The 13946-nt window shown below is 38.5% G+C and overlaps 1 protein-coding gene across 1 annotated transcript in view; it reads right to left on the bottom strand.

Moving 5' to 3' along the window:
- The window catches only part of ASH1L (ash1 (absent, small, or homeotic)-like (Drosophila)), a 215715-nt gene that overhangs the window by 34910 nt on the left and 166859 nt on the right, over positions 1-13946 (bottom strand). The window contains exon 8 of the mRNA XM_012658674.1: positions 2463-2536. Within this exon, the coding sequence (XP_012514128.1) occupies positions 2463-2536 (74 nt within the window). The remainder of the gene's footprint in view (positions 1-2462; positions 2537-13946) is intronic.

Here is a 13946-nt window from a genome sequence, read left to right as displayed (position 1 = left end):
TTTTGAGACAGAGTCTCACTGTGTTGCCCGGGCTAGAGCGCCGTGGCATCAGCCTAGCTCACAGCAACCTCAAACTCCTGGGCTCAAGTTATCCTTCTGCCTCAGCCTCCCGAGCAGCTGGGACTACAGGCACGTGCCACCATGCCCGGCTAATTTTTTCTATATATTTTTAGTTGTCCAGCCAATTTCTTTCTATTTTGTAGAGATAGGGTCTCGCTCTTGCTCAGGCTGGTTTCGAATTCCTGAGCTCAAATGATCTGACCGCCGCCTCGTCCTCCCAGAGTGCTAGGATTACAGGTGTGAGCCACCATGCCCAGCCGGATTTTTTTTTTTTTGAGACAGAATCTCCCTCTAGCCTGAGCTAGAGAGCCATGATGTCATCCTAGCTCACAGCAACCTCAAGCTCCAGGACTCAAGTGATTCTCCTGCCTCAGCCTCCCGAGTAGCTGGGAATACAGGCGCATGCCACAACGCCCGGCTAATTTTTTTCTATTTTGAGTAGAGATGGGGTCTCACTCTTGCTCAGGCTGGTCTCTAACTCCTGAGCTCAAGTGATCCTCCCACCTCAGCCTCCCAGAGTATTAGGATTACAGGCATGAGCCACCACGCCTGGCCCATATGAAATATTTACTAGACTTTCTGGGTTGAATATGTTTGAGGGAAAATCTTGGTGTGATCACTTTTTACTCTGCAAAAAAAGGTGAGAGAGAATAAGATTCAACAGAAGGAATAGTTTATAGAAATAGAATTATGTTGCTTTAGCATGTTGTTAGAGTTAAATGAAAATCACCCTGGAGACCAATCTATTCATTTGGACAAATTAAGATTTTTATTTGCCTCTATTGAAAGAAAGGAAGACGTAAACAGGGCTTATTTCGACGGTCTGGGTAGGTATATAAATTTTTGTTTTGTTTTTTAAATTTTTATTTATTTATATATTTTTGAGACAGGGTCTCACTCTGTCATCCAGGCTAGAGTGCAGTGGCACAGTCACAGCTCACTGCAACCTCAAATTCCTGGGCTCAAGTGATCCTCCTGACTCAGTCTCCCAAGGAGCTGGGACTACAGGCTCACATCATCATGATCAGCTACTTTTTTTTTTTTTTAATTTCAGAATATTACAGGGGGCGGGTACAAATGTTTAGGTTACATGTATTGCCTTTGCCCTGCCCGTATAAAATTAAAAACATAAAAGTACCCTGGCTTTTCAGGCTGGGAATTGTAGGAAACACATTTCACATTTTAATTAAGGCAATTAATTTAGTGAATAAAGGGGAGAGGGCAGGCAGGAAAAATGGAGCTCTCACATTATAATCAAGAAGGCACTAGGGAAAAAGAAAAAAAAAAAAGAATGCTTTAGACCACAGGGAGTCAGTTGGCCAGCATTTTGCCATAGAGCACAGCACACACACAAAAACTAGCAACTTGGACTAAGCTAGATTGTTTATTAATTGATTGGAACAATACCACCATCGTCTTTCAGTCGTTATGTTCAAAGCAACGTCCCTTTTTTGTCAAAAACTCTGATACAAATATTTAACATATTAATACTCAGATTTCAAGAGAGGCCATCACAGAAGAGAATGCAGAGGAGAATGTCAATTGTTTTTGGCTTTCCAAAATTAATGTTTGATGACATTTTGGCAAAACTCAGGAGCCTGTTCATCTCATTTATATGACTCCTTCTATTTCCCAACAAGTGTTCTCGATATGGGGCCTAAGGACTATAACCTAATACAAAAATCACTGGGGGAAACTTTTCGATTAGGGAAGAGAGATAAATAAGATCTTCCTATTTTTAGTTGCCAATATATTTAACACTTTTAATTTATTTTTCTTGGGACAGGGTGTCACTGTGTTGCCCAGGCTGGAGTACAGTGGCGTCATCATAACTCACTGCAACCTGAAACTCCTGGGTTCAAGTGATCCTCCTTCCTCAGCCTTCCGAGTAGCTGGGACTACAGGCATGCACCACCACGCCTGGCTAATTTTTCTAAAGATCTTTTAAAAGTACAAGAGTGTTAAACATTTTCCTGCTTCCTTCAGTAGAAGAATCTCTTTTGTATGTGAAAAATTCCAAACTGATAAGGAGCCAACAAAAATAAAGCCTGAAATTTCTTAGTGCTGCTGGCAGCACATCTAAATTCTCCTGAGACCTGCATCAAATAGGATTCTTATAAAGCAGAATCTTTGCTACCAAAATAAAAGTCCAGAATAACAACAGAAGCTTGCCTAGGGAAGCAGGAACTTACTGCTATTTTGCAGTATGAGTAAGGGCAAACAGGTCACATTAAATATGGATGCAAATTCATTTTTCTTAGTCTCTAACCTTCACTGGGATACCTCTCAATACTTCCTAAGATAAAAACATTGTTAACAAGGAGGCAGAGAAAGACCTGCATTCCCATCCCCCCTCCCTTTACCACTTAAAAATGAAACCTGGTAAAACAGGCTCTTTGTACCTGATTGTGTTTCCACTGCCAAAGGATGTCATAAGGAAGCTGGAAGTCAATTCTCTTTTGTCTTAGATACTTTCCTGAAACAAAAAACACTATCAATTTCAACACCTATTCTAATGATATTCATGCATACAAGGGGTAAAATAGCCACAAGAACTAATATGCACTGACTAGAAATTTAAAGATTTAGTTTTTAAGAATTTTTCCACCATGAATTTTTAATTGTAGCTACTCTTTTTCCCCATAGTCTATGTGATATATGCTAAAGATATATTTTAGTTTTAATAGTAGTCTACATAAAACAAACATAGCAAAATTATTACCAATTTCTAACTGAATACAAAAGATTTTTTGATCATTAAAATTATTAACCATAGAGTATCTGGCACCTGCTCTCTTTCACTATTACACATAATCTAAGGCTGACTACAAAAATGGGAAATTCCTGCATTGAAATAATTAGAATTTTTCCACAAAAATTTATGTTTTATTAACGTTTTTTCCTATCTATTGAAATACTACATATAAAAGCAAATTTCAAATCCCCTTTTCTTTTTGAGATAGTCTCACTCTGTTGCCCAGGCTAGTTCAGTGGCATCATATTATAGCTCACAGCAACCTCAAACACCGGGGCTCAAGCAATCCTTCTGTCTCCCAAGTAGCTGGGACTACTGTAGCATGCCACCGTGCCTGGCTAATTTTTTCTATTTTTAGTAGAGACTGCGTCTCACTCTTGCTCAGGCTGGTCTCGAACTCCTGACCTCAAGCAATCCTCCCACCTCAGCCTCCCAGAGTGCTAGGATTACAGATGTTAGCCACCAAGCCCAGCCCAAATCCCCTTTTCTTAAAAAGGCCTCTCCAACTTCCTTACTGAGAGCTTTCTGTCCTCTCAGCCCCTAGGATGCTTAACTTTTTTGTTGTAGGACTTACAGTTTTCTTTGTTATATGCTTATTTGCCCTGTTATTTGTCTCTAGACCCGCAGTTCTCAGCATGCTCTGCTGACTTAAGGGGATCCAGAGGTTAAAACTATTTTAGTAAGACTATAAAGTTGTTATATGCCTCTTTCATTATGCTGATATTTGCACTAATAGTGTAAAAGCAATGGTGGATAAAACTGCTAGAACTGTAGTATGTGAATCAAGGCAGTGGCACAAACTATAGTAGGAATCTTTGTATCTTTCCCCATCACATACTTGGGGAAAAAAAAAGCAAACAGTATAACTGAAGAATGTTTTTGATGAAAAAGTAAAAATTATATTAAATCTTTACCCACAGGTTCAGATTTTTAATATTCTACATGGTGTAATGGATGTATGCATAAGGCATTTCTGCAGCATACGGATGGTTATCTCAAGAGGAACTTATATAATAAAAATATTTGTATGACCAACTGTACTATTTGCTTTGTTCATGGAACATCATCTTTACTTGTAAGAACAATTGCCAAACTATGGTTATTCTGACATGGGTACTGAAAATAAGCAATGTGAATCTGTCACTTCAAGAAACACAAGTGACTTCTGGTCAGAGTTCTTTAGTGTTAAAAAAAAAAAAAAAAAGCTAACGAACAAAAACAGAGAAAAAGTGAAAAAAGTAAAAAAAGAAACAACTGACAATATTTATTATCAATGATAAAATTTGAACGTTAAGTGAACACTGGAATTTTGGAAAACTTGTGCCCACTACTGTGAGCTTTTTAGTTTTCCAACATTCAGATTTTTCTTATGGAATCAGTGGTGATATTAACGTGAATTTTTTTTAGATACATGTAGGGAATGGAAGCGCTACATAATTCAGTGAGTCAGTATTTTTTTAGAGTCAGGGACTAGGGTCACTCAAGCTGGAGTGCAGTAGCCCAATCATAGCTCACTGTAACCTTGAATTTCTGGTCTCAAGTGATCCTACTGCCTTGGCTTCTCAAAGTGCTGGGATTATAAACCACGGCACCCAGCCTGAATCAGTATTTTTAAGTGATCAATGCATGAAGCCATAAAATCACATATGGTTAAAAGATCCATTCAAGTTGTAAGAGACCAATGGATTTTAATGTAACTGAGGACAAAAAGCTCACTGATTTCAGATTCCACATTGCAACTAATCTTTCATCAATGTTTGCATTTATACTTTTGATACATTATCAGAAAAAGAATACCCACATTTATCTGAAATCCTTATTAAAATATTTTTTCTCTTCTAACTACATATCTGTGAGAGGTCAGATTTCTTCATCTTCTTAAACCAAAATAACATCATAACAGATTGAAAAACAAAAACAGATAAGAAAATCCGGCTGTCTTTTATTAAGCCAGGCATTAAAGAGATTTGCAAAAATGTAAAATAAAGTCAATATTCTCATAAATCTTTTTGGTAAAAATGTTATTTTAACACGTAATGTGTAATGAGTTTACTGACTGAACAAAACTGATAATACAGCAGCTTAGATTACAGGTATATCTAGGAGTAAATCACATCTGGAAGTAATGTAATGTAATAACATTGGGGTTATAGCTGATAAAAGACTAGAATTCACTTGTTGACAGGGAACCAATGGTAAATGTGTAACTATGAAGTCTGTAATGAAAAAGTAGAAACAATTAAAGATCAATGGGGAAACAAATTTTGATACATACAATTAATAAAATACTATGTAGCTATTAAAATGAAATGAGGTATATACATACTCATATGGAAATAGAATATGTTCTCCAAAGTATTATAGCATGAGCTCATTTTTATAAATATTAGAAAGAAATTAGTTATACATGGTAGGGACTGACCGGGAAGGGACATGAGGGAACTTTCTGAGGTGATGGTATTAATAATTCTATTGAGAAGAATTTGAGTTGGACAGGCATATGCATTTTTAAAAACTCAACAAATATACATTTAAGATTTTTGCATTTTATTGATGGTAAATTTATGTCAAAATAAAAGCCTGTAAACAAATATTGAGACCTAGGTTCAGGTATGTATGCTAAAATATTTAGGGGAAGTATATCAGTGTCTGTAATTTACTTTGGAGTACATCCAAAAAGAAGGTGGATTAACACATGTATACAGTAATGGATAGACGGATACAGATAAATCAAATAATGTAAAATGTTAATGACAGAATCTAGGTGTTGGAATATTGTATGTTCACTGTATAATTTTTTCAAATTTTCTGCATGACGAAAAATTACTTAATAAAGAGTTGGAAAAAACAGCTATATATATGTTTAGGAAAAAGTCTGAAAGAGTATATGCTAAACTAATATATATTTGGGGATAGGGATGCTTCTTTTATTCACAGCCTTCTTTATTTAAAGATTTTTTTTTGGACAGAGTCTCACTCTGTTCCTCTGGGTAGAGTGCAGTGGTGTCATTGTAGCTCACTGCAACCTCAAACTCCTGGGCTTAAGGGATCCTCCTGCCTCACCCTCTCGAGTAGCTGGGACTACAGATGCATGCCACCACGCACAGCTAATTTTTCTGTTTTTAGTAGAGATGGGGGTCTCACTTTTGCTCAGGCTGGTCTCGAACTCCTGAGCTCAAGCAATTGTCCCGCCTTGGCCTCCCCAAGTGCTAGGATTACAGGCATGAGCCACTGAGCCCAGCCTTGTTTGTTTATTTTTTACTGTATTTCTTTCTTAAAGATTTTTTTTGACAATGAGTATATACTCAATGGTTCTTAATAATAATTAAGGTAAATATAATCTTTTAAAGAAGTCAAGGCTGGTCTTCAGAAGATAGGACAAATTTCCTTAATGAAAACTGTTAACTTCTTTCTTTGCCAGCAATAGGTGTTTTCTCTAGAGAAGAGAGTATAAAAGAATGAAAGAGAAGACAGAAAGTTCTGAATTTTTTAAAAGAATACTTTTTCTCTCTCCTCCTATGAAAGAAAGCTTCTATATTAATTCCAACTAACCTCAAAGACACAATTTTTCCCATAGCCTAGTAGTATCTTGAGTTTTCCTAGTACCTAGTTGTTACAAAGTTTTTCCTGGCATTATTTGTATCCCTTCTCTCTATCTAATCCATATACTGAGAGCTGGGAAAAAATGATGGGTCTGTATTCCTTTCCTCAAACATTTCTAAAACCAGAGCCAAGTAATTCACTTCTTAGAAGTGAGAGCCACCTAAAGAGATTTCCTTGATTAACTTCAGCTGGAGATGATAACCCAGGGGGACCCTTCTCAGGATCCCCTCATTTGGACAAATCAATTCTTCAGCTAATCCACTTAAAAAATGAAAAGAAAATCACCTTCTATCTGAAAATCAAATCTTTTGAAGATTTTTCTTGTGGTAATGGTAGTAAGTGTTGACATAGTTCTGCCACAGATCACTACAGAAGGACAAGGAAATTCTTTATATCTTCCTTTTAAATAAAATTGAATTTATGGAATCAAAGTCATTTTAAGGAAGGGATTACAGGTTCTCTGAGCTTGCGCTGATTTTGAAATCTATAAGAGGAAAGTCCATGCTGATTTTCATTCCCAAAATAAATCCTAGTATTAGGTTATTAAGTATGGAATATCTGATTTCCTTAAGTACTAAGTTTGACAGTTGATCTCTCTTGACATTCACTTTGATGCTTGCTTAATTTTTTTTTTTTTTTAAATTGTGAAGGTACATCCTCATTCTGTCAAATGCACGTGTATGTTTTGGCTTGTGATTATCTTTCAAAATTTATTTTTTAGAGCAATTCTGTGAAACCACGGGTAAGTCAAAAATGCATGTTATTTGTGAATATGAGTTCCATCAGGGAACCGATGCAGCACAGACAGCTCAAAATATCAAGTAAGTGTTTGGGAAGGATGTGGCTAATGAATGCACAGTATGTGGATGGTTTGAGAAGTTCCATTCCAGTGATTTTCTTTCTTTTTTTTTGAGACAGTCTCACTCTCTTGCCCTGGCTAGAGTGCCATGGCGTCAGCCTAGCTCACAGCAACCTCAAATTCCTGGGCTCAAGCGATCCTCCTGCCTCATCCTCCCGGGTAGCTGGGACTACAGGCGTATGCCACCATGCCTGGCTAATTTTTTCTATTTTCAGTTGTTTGGCTAATTTCTTTCTATTTATAGTAGAGACAGAGTCTCACTCTTGCTCAGGTTGGTCTCGAACTCCTGAGCTCAAGCAATCCTCTTGACTTGGCTGCCCAGAGTGCTAGGATTATAGGCATGAGCCACCGCTCCTGGCCTAATTCTGGTGATTTTAATCTTGAAAATGAGCCATGTGGGTGACCTGAGACCAAGGTGGATAATGATGAGCTGAAAGCTGTAGTGGAATGAATCTATCTCAACCTACCTGTGAATTAGCAGCAAGGTTTGACACCACTATTCCAATGATATTGGACCATTTGAAACAAATGGGTAAGGTAAAGAAGCTGGATACCGCATGAATTAAATGAGCATCAGAAGAGAAATCATCTGGAAGCTTGCCTTTCTTTGCTGTCACAACATAAAGGCGAACCATTGCTACGCCATATTGTTATATGTCATGAAAAATGGATTCTTTTTGACAATCATAAGCGCTCGGCACAATGGTTGTTGGATAAAGATGAAGTGCCGAAACACAGTCCAAAACCGAATACTCATCAAAAAAAGATAATGGTGTCTGTCTGGTGGTCCACTGCTGGTATTATACACTACAGCTTCATGCAATTTGATCAATCGATTCCAGCAGATGTCTACTGCAACCAATTGGATGAAATGAGGAGGATGCTTGAGATTAAGCAGCTAAAACTGGTCAACAGAGACAGGCAAATCCTCTTGCAAGACCGCATGTCACAAAAAACAATACTGCTCAAACTACAGAAGGTGGACTCAGAAACTGTCATCCACCATATTCACCAGACCTTGCACCAACTGACTAACACTTCTTCCAGGCTTTGGACCACTTCTTGCATGGAAAAATACTCAATTCTCAACAAGCTGTGGAAAACGCCTTTCATGATTTCATTGCCACTCGCTCTCTAGGCTTCCTCACTGCTGGCACAAGCAAGCTACTGTAAAAATGGCAAACTGTGTCAATAGTTTAGGCACGTATTTTAATTGTACTGCTTCTTTTCTGAGATATAATACACTGAACTTTTGATTCAAAAATCAGACATTTCATATTTCATGACCTAATATAAAGGGGAAATAAAAGGTTGTAGAGGTGGAAAAATCTCCACAAAATCACTCCATTGTAAGGTACCTAAGCAAATGAGGAAACCAAAGGGGAGGAAGGTACTCAATGACCTTGCTTCTTTCCTATTCTGAGAGGATATCCTAAAATGTCAAAAACTTGGATTTTTTTACAATATAGCGACTTCCATCAGAAAAGGCTCAGTTTAATAATCTGAGTACTCAATTAAATATCATTCTACTAATATGTAATATTTAAATGCTTTGTTATTCTGTGTAAGTCCTTCCTATATTCCCCAAAGAAAAGCTGTAGTAGCAGTTCTTTGAAAGTGGTAGTGTTTAAACGAAATTCATGCTGTTGAATGGGTTATAAATAATGAACAAAGGCACCAAGATAAAACTGTTCAAATTTCACTAAATAGCCAAGTGTGGGTTGTCATGCTTGTAATCCCAGTGCTTTCGGAGGCCAAGGTGGGAGGATCCCTTAAGGCAAGTAGTTTGAGACCAGCCCAGGCAATGTAGTAAAACCCTGTTTCTACAAAAAAACAAAAACAAAAATTCACTAAACAAAACATTAGTAGAATTCAAGTTTCTGGTTTTTTTCGGGCTGAGGAAAAATAGGCGAGACCCAGAAAGATTGAGGTATTATGATTTTAACGCTCCAATAGAAGAAAGTAATCTGCAAAAAGGCAATGATCTTCACTTTGTGTTTACTGATGTACCCCAAGCATCTAGAAAACTGCCAGATCAAAGAGTACTGAATAAATATTTGCTGAATAAATGGATGAAAAGTATATATCCCATGGTACAGCTTCACAGTATTCCACTTATTGTACTCATTTAACACTTTTAAACATCATCAACTGTTTCCTGAAATTTACTCTTCTTGAGCGCAATTTCTTAAACACAACTTGCTCCTTCTTGCTTTTACATTTTCATCTGTCATTGCTCCTACTTAATAATGAAACCTCTTGGCCAGGCATGGTGGCTCACGCCTGTAATCCTAGCTCTCTGGGAGGCCGAGGCGGGCGGATTGTTTGAGCTCAGGAGTTCGAGACCAGCCTGAGCAAGAGCGAGACCCTGTCTCTACTAAAATTGGAAAGAAATTAATCGGACAACTAAAAATAATAGAAAAAATTAGCCAGGCATGGTGGCGCATGTCCCAGCTACTCAGGAGGCTGAGGCAGAAGGATCACGTGAGTCCAGGAGTTTGAGGTTGCTGTGAGCCAGGCTGTCGCCACAGCACTCTAGCCCGGGCAACACAGTGAGACTCTGTCTCAAAAAAAAAAAAAAATAATGAAACCTCTCTACCAAGTTATGCCCTTTGCCTCCTAAACCTTACTTAAAATCAGTACCTCTGGCCAGGCGTGGTGGCTCACACTTGTTATCCTAGCATTCTGGGAGGCCGAGGCAGGAGGATCGCTTGAGTCAGGAGTTCGATACCAGCCTCAGCAAGAGCGAGACCCCTGTCTCTACTAAAAATAGAAAGAAATTACCTGGGCAACTAAAAATAGAAAAAATTAGCAGGGCGTGGTGGTGGATACCTGTAGTCCCAGTTACTTGGGAGGCTGAGGCAGGAGGATTGCTTGAGCCCAGGAGTCTGAGGTTTTTGTGAGCTATGATGACGCCATGGCACTCTAACCCAGGCAACAGAGCAAGACTCTATCAATCAATCAATCAATGAATCTATACCTCTAACATAGCTGTTAAGAACCACATTTAACACCGATTACTGGAGCTGCTCTGTCCAATATGGGGTAATGCAATTACATTTACAAATCTTTTCCTTTAGCTTTTATGCATTTTGGCTCATCACGTCATAAAAATACTGTCCTACGTACATATCACGTATCTGAGAAGGCATTATTATCCAGAATATATTAATACAAAGTACTCCTAAAGCTCAAGACCAAAAAAAAAACACCTAATTCACGAATGGGCAAAGCACCTGAAAGACATTTCTCCAAAGAAGATTTACAAATGGCCAAAAAGTATATGAAAAGATGCTCAACAGCATGAATCATCAGGGAAATGCAAATCAAAACCATAATGAGATATTATACTACCTCACACTGCTTAGGTTGGTTATTATTTTTTAAAAAACCCAGAAAATAACAAGTCTTGGCAAATGTGTAGAGAAATTCAAACACTTGTGAATTGCTGGTGGGGATGTAAAATGGTATAGCCAATGTGGAAAACAGTATGGTAGCTTCCAAAAAATTAAATGTAGACTTACATGACCCAGAAATCCCACTTCTGGGTATATACACAAAAGAACTGAAAGTAGAATCTCTAACAGAAAATTATAAACCAATGTTCACAGCAGTATTATTCACAACTGTCAAAAGGTGAAAACACTCTGGGAGGCCGAGGCGGGCAGATCGTTCTGAGCTCAGGAGTTCGAGACCAGCCTGAGCAAGAGCGAGACCCCGTCTCTACCAAAAAATGGAAAGAAATTAATTGGACAGCTAAAAATATATGTAGAAAAAATTAGCCAGGCATGGTGGCGCGTGCCTGTGGTCCCAGCTACTCAGGAGGCTGAGACAGTAGGATTGCTTGAGCCCAGGAGTTTGAGGTTGCAGTGAGCTAGGCTGACGCCATGGCACTCGCCCCAGGCAAGAGAGTGAGACTCTGCCTCAAAAAAAAAAAGGTGAAAACAACAAAAATGTCCATCAGCAGACAAATGGACAAACAAAATGTATGTTTGTGTGTGTTTATATATATGAATATTATTCAGCCTTAAAAAAGAATGACATTCTTATACTCATGTGCTGCATAAAGATGTTTTGGTCAACGAGGGAACATACATTGTGATGGTTGTCCCATTAAGACTATAATGGAGCTGTAATCCTAGCACTCTGGTAGGCTGAAGAGGGAGGATTACTTGAGGTCAGGAGTTCAAGACCAGCCTGAGGAAGTGCAAGACCCCGTCTCTTCTAAAAAAATACAAAGAAATTAGCCGGACAATTAAAAATATATAGAAAAATGGCCGGGTGCAGTGGCTCACGCCTGTAATCCTAGCACTTTGGGAGGCCGAGGCGGGCGGATTGTTTGAGCTCAGGAGTTCGAGACCAGCCTGAGCAAGAACGAGACCCCGTCTCTACTAAAAATAGAAAAAATTAATCGGACAACTAAAAATATATAGAAAAAATTAGCCGGGCATGGTGGCACATGCCTGTAGTCCCAGCTACTCAGGAGGCTGAGACAGAAGGATTGCTTGAGCCCAGGAGTTTGAGGTTGCTGTGAGCTAGGCTGACGCCATGGCACTCTAGTCCGGGCAACAGAGCAAGACCTGTCTCAAAAAAAAAAAAAAAAGACTATAATGGACCTGAAAACTTCCTCCTAGTTGGTGTAATGCATTACTCAAACCACCAGTTTGTGGGGATGCTGGTATAAACAAACCTCCTTCACTGCCAGTCATGTAAAAGTATAGCAGGTATAATTATGTACAGTACATAATACTTGATAATAAATGACTAGTATGTTACTGCTTTATGTATTTCCTATACTATGCTTTTCATCATTATATTATAGTATACTCCTACTCATTTAAAAAAAACTTAAGTGTAAAACAGCCTCCGGCAGGTCTTTCAGGAGGCCTTCCAGAACAAGGCATTGTTATCACAGGAGATGACAGCTTCATGCATATTACTGACCCTGAAGACCTTCCAGTGGAACAAAATGTGGAGGTGGAAGACAGTGATATTGACGATCTTGATCCAGTATAGGCCTAGGCTAATGTGTGTGTGTGTCTTAGTTTTTAACAAAAAACTTTAAAAATATAAAAAAACAAAAAATTTAAAAATATAATAGAATAAAGCTTATAGAATAAAGACTTAAAGAAAATTTTTTGTGCAGCTGAACAACGTGTTTGTGTTTTAAGCTAAGTTATTACAAAACAGTCAATAAGTTAAAAAAAAGTTTATGAAGTAAAAAAGGTACAGTAAGCAAAGATTACTGAAGAAATATTAAAAATAAATTTAGTGTAGCCAAAGTATGCAGTGTTTCTAAAGTCAACGATAGTGTTCAGTAATATCCTAGGCCTTCACAATCACTACTCACTCACTGACTCACCCAGAGCAACTTCCAGTCCTGCAAGCTCCATTCATGGTAAGTGCCCTATATAGGCATACTTTTTTTTTTTTTTTTTTTGAGACAGAGTCTCACTCTGTTGCCTGGGCTACATTGCCATGGTGTCAGCCTAACTCACGGCAACCTCAAGCTCCTGGGCTCAAGCGATCCTCCTGCCTCAGCCTCCCAGTAGCTGGGACCACAGGCATGTGCCAACATGCTGAGCTAATTTTTAATATTTTTTGTAGAGATGGGGTTCTCGTTGTTGCCCAGGCTGGTCTCAAACTCCTGGGCTCAAGAGATCTTCATGCTTTGGTCTCCCAAAGTGCTCGGATTACAGATGTGAGCCACCTTCGCCCAGCCTCATTAAAAGTAGTTTTATCACAACTGCTTTAAAATCTGTCATATAATTAGAACATCTTAGTGTTGGCATATATTGTTTCTTTGATATAGTTTTAGTTCTCCCCGGTTCTTGGTATGGCATATGATTTTAAATTCAAACTTAAACACTTCTGTAGTATTATGACATTATGGATTTTACACAAACCTTCTATTTTAGCTGGCTTTTTCTAAAACTACTCCAGCAGGGGAAGAGGTAAAGCTGCTTCCTTACTGCCAACTGGAGGTAAAATTACAAATTCCCTACTTTCCCTCCACTGACACCTGTGTGTTGTGGGAAGGGGAGGCTGCTCATTACTCCTTAGGAATGGTGAGTTCCAACTCTTAAAGTGGTTTCCAGTAACATCGCGGTGGGATGTCCACATTACTGCTGGGTATTGATAAAAGTCCTGACTCTCCTAGACTTCCTTTGACACTATGCCAGTGGAAGGAGGTGGAGGGAAGGACACCTTAACACTGTTAGGTGGGGATGGAAGTTGAAGCTCCCCAAAGGGCTTCTGCTGGTGTGACTGTGGGTGGGGAATGAAAGTTGATTATACAAAATAGAGTCATTTATGTCATACCAAACTACAATGGATTTGGGAGGCCATTGGAAAAGGCATCCAGGTCCCTGATCCAGGAACTGCTTTTGCAATTCAACCTAAAAACCACAAAGACTTAACTGCAGCTTTAATAAAACTAAATATTACCTAGTAACTGCTGCCACTCTCCAATCAGAATTGCATGAATGACCTTTCTTTCAAAACAACTTACATAACCTTCCTCTTTTGCCCAGTAAAACCCTAGGCTTTCCCTATGTTGTTCAGACACACTTAAGGTCTACCTTCATTTGTGTGCTTCAAATTGCAATTCTAATTCTTGTATATTATTCCTAAATAAACCCTTTGCTTGGAGATTCATCTTTATATACA

Source organism: Propithecus coquereli, unplaced genomic scaffold (genome assembly GCF_000956105.1).
Source record: "Propithecus coquereli isolate 6110/MARCELLA unplaced genomic scaffold, Pcoq_1.0 Scaffold59, whole genome shotgun sequence".
NCBI lineage: Eukaryota > Metazoa > Chordata > Mammalia > Primates > Indriidae > Propithecus > Propithecus coquereli.
Note: the sequence above shows the minus strand (reverse complement) of the source record. Positions and strands in the feature narration are given on the sequence as shown.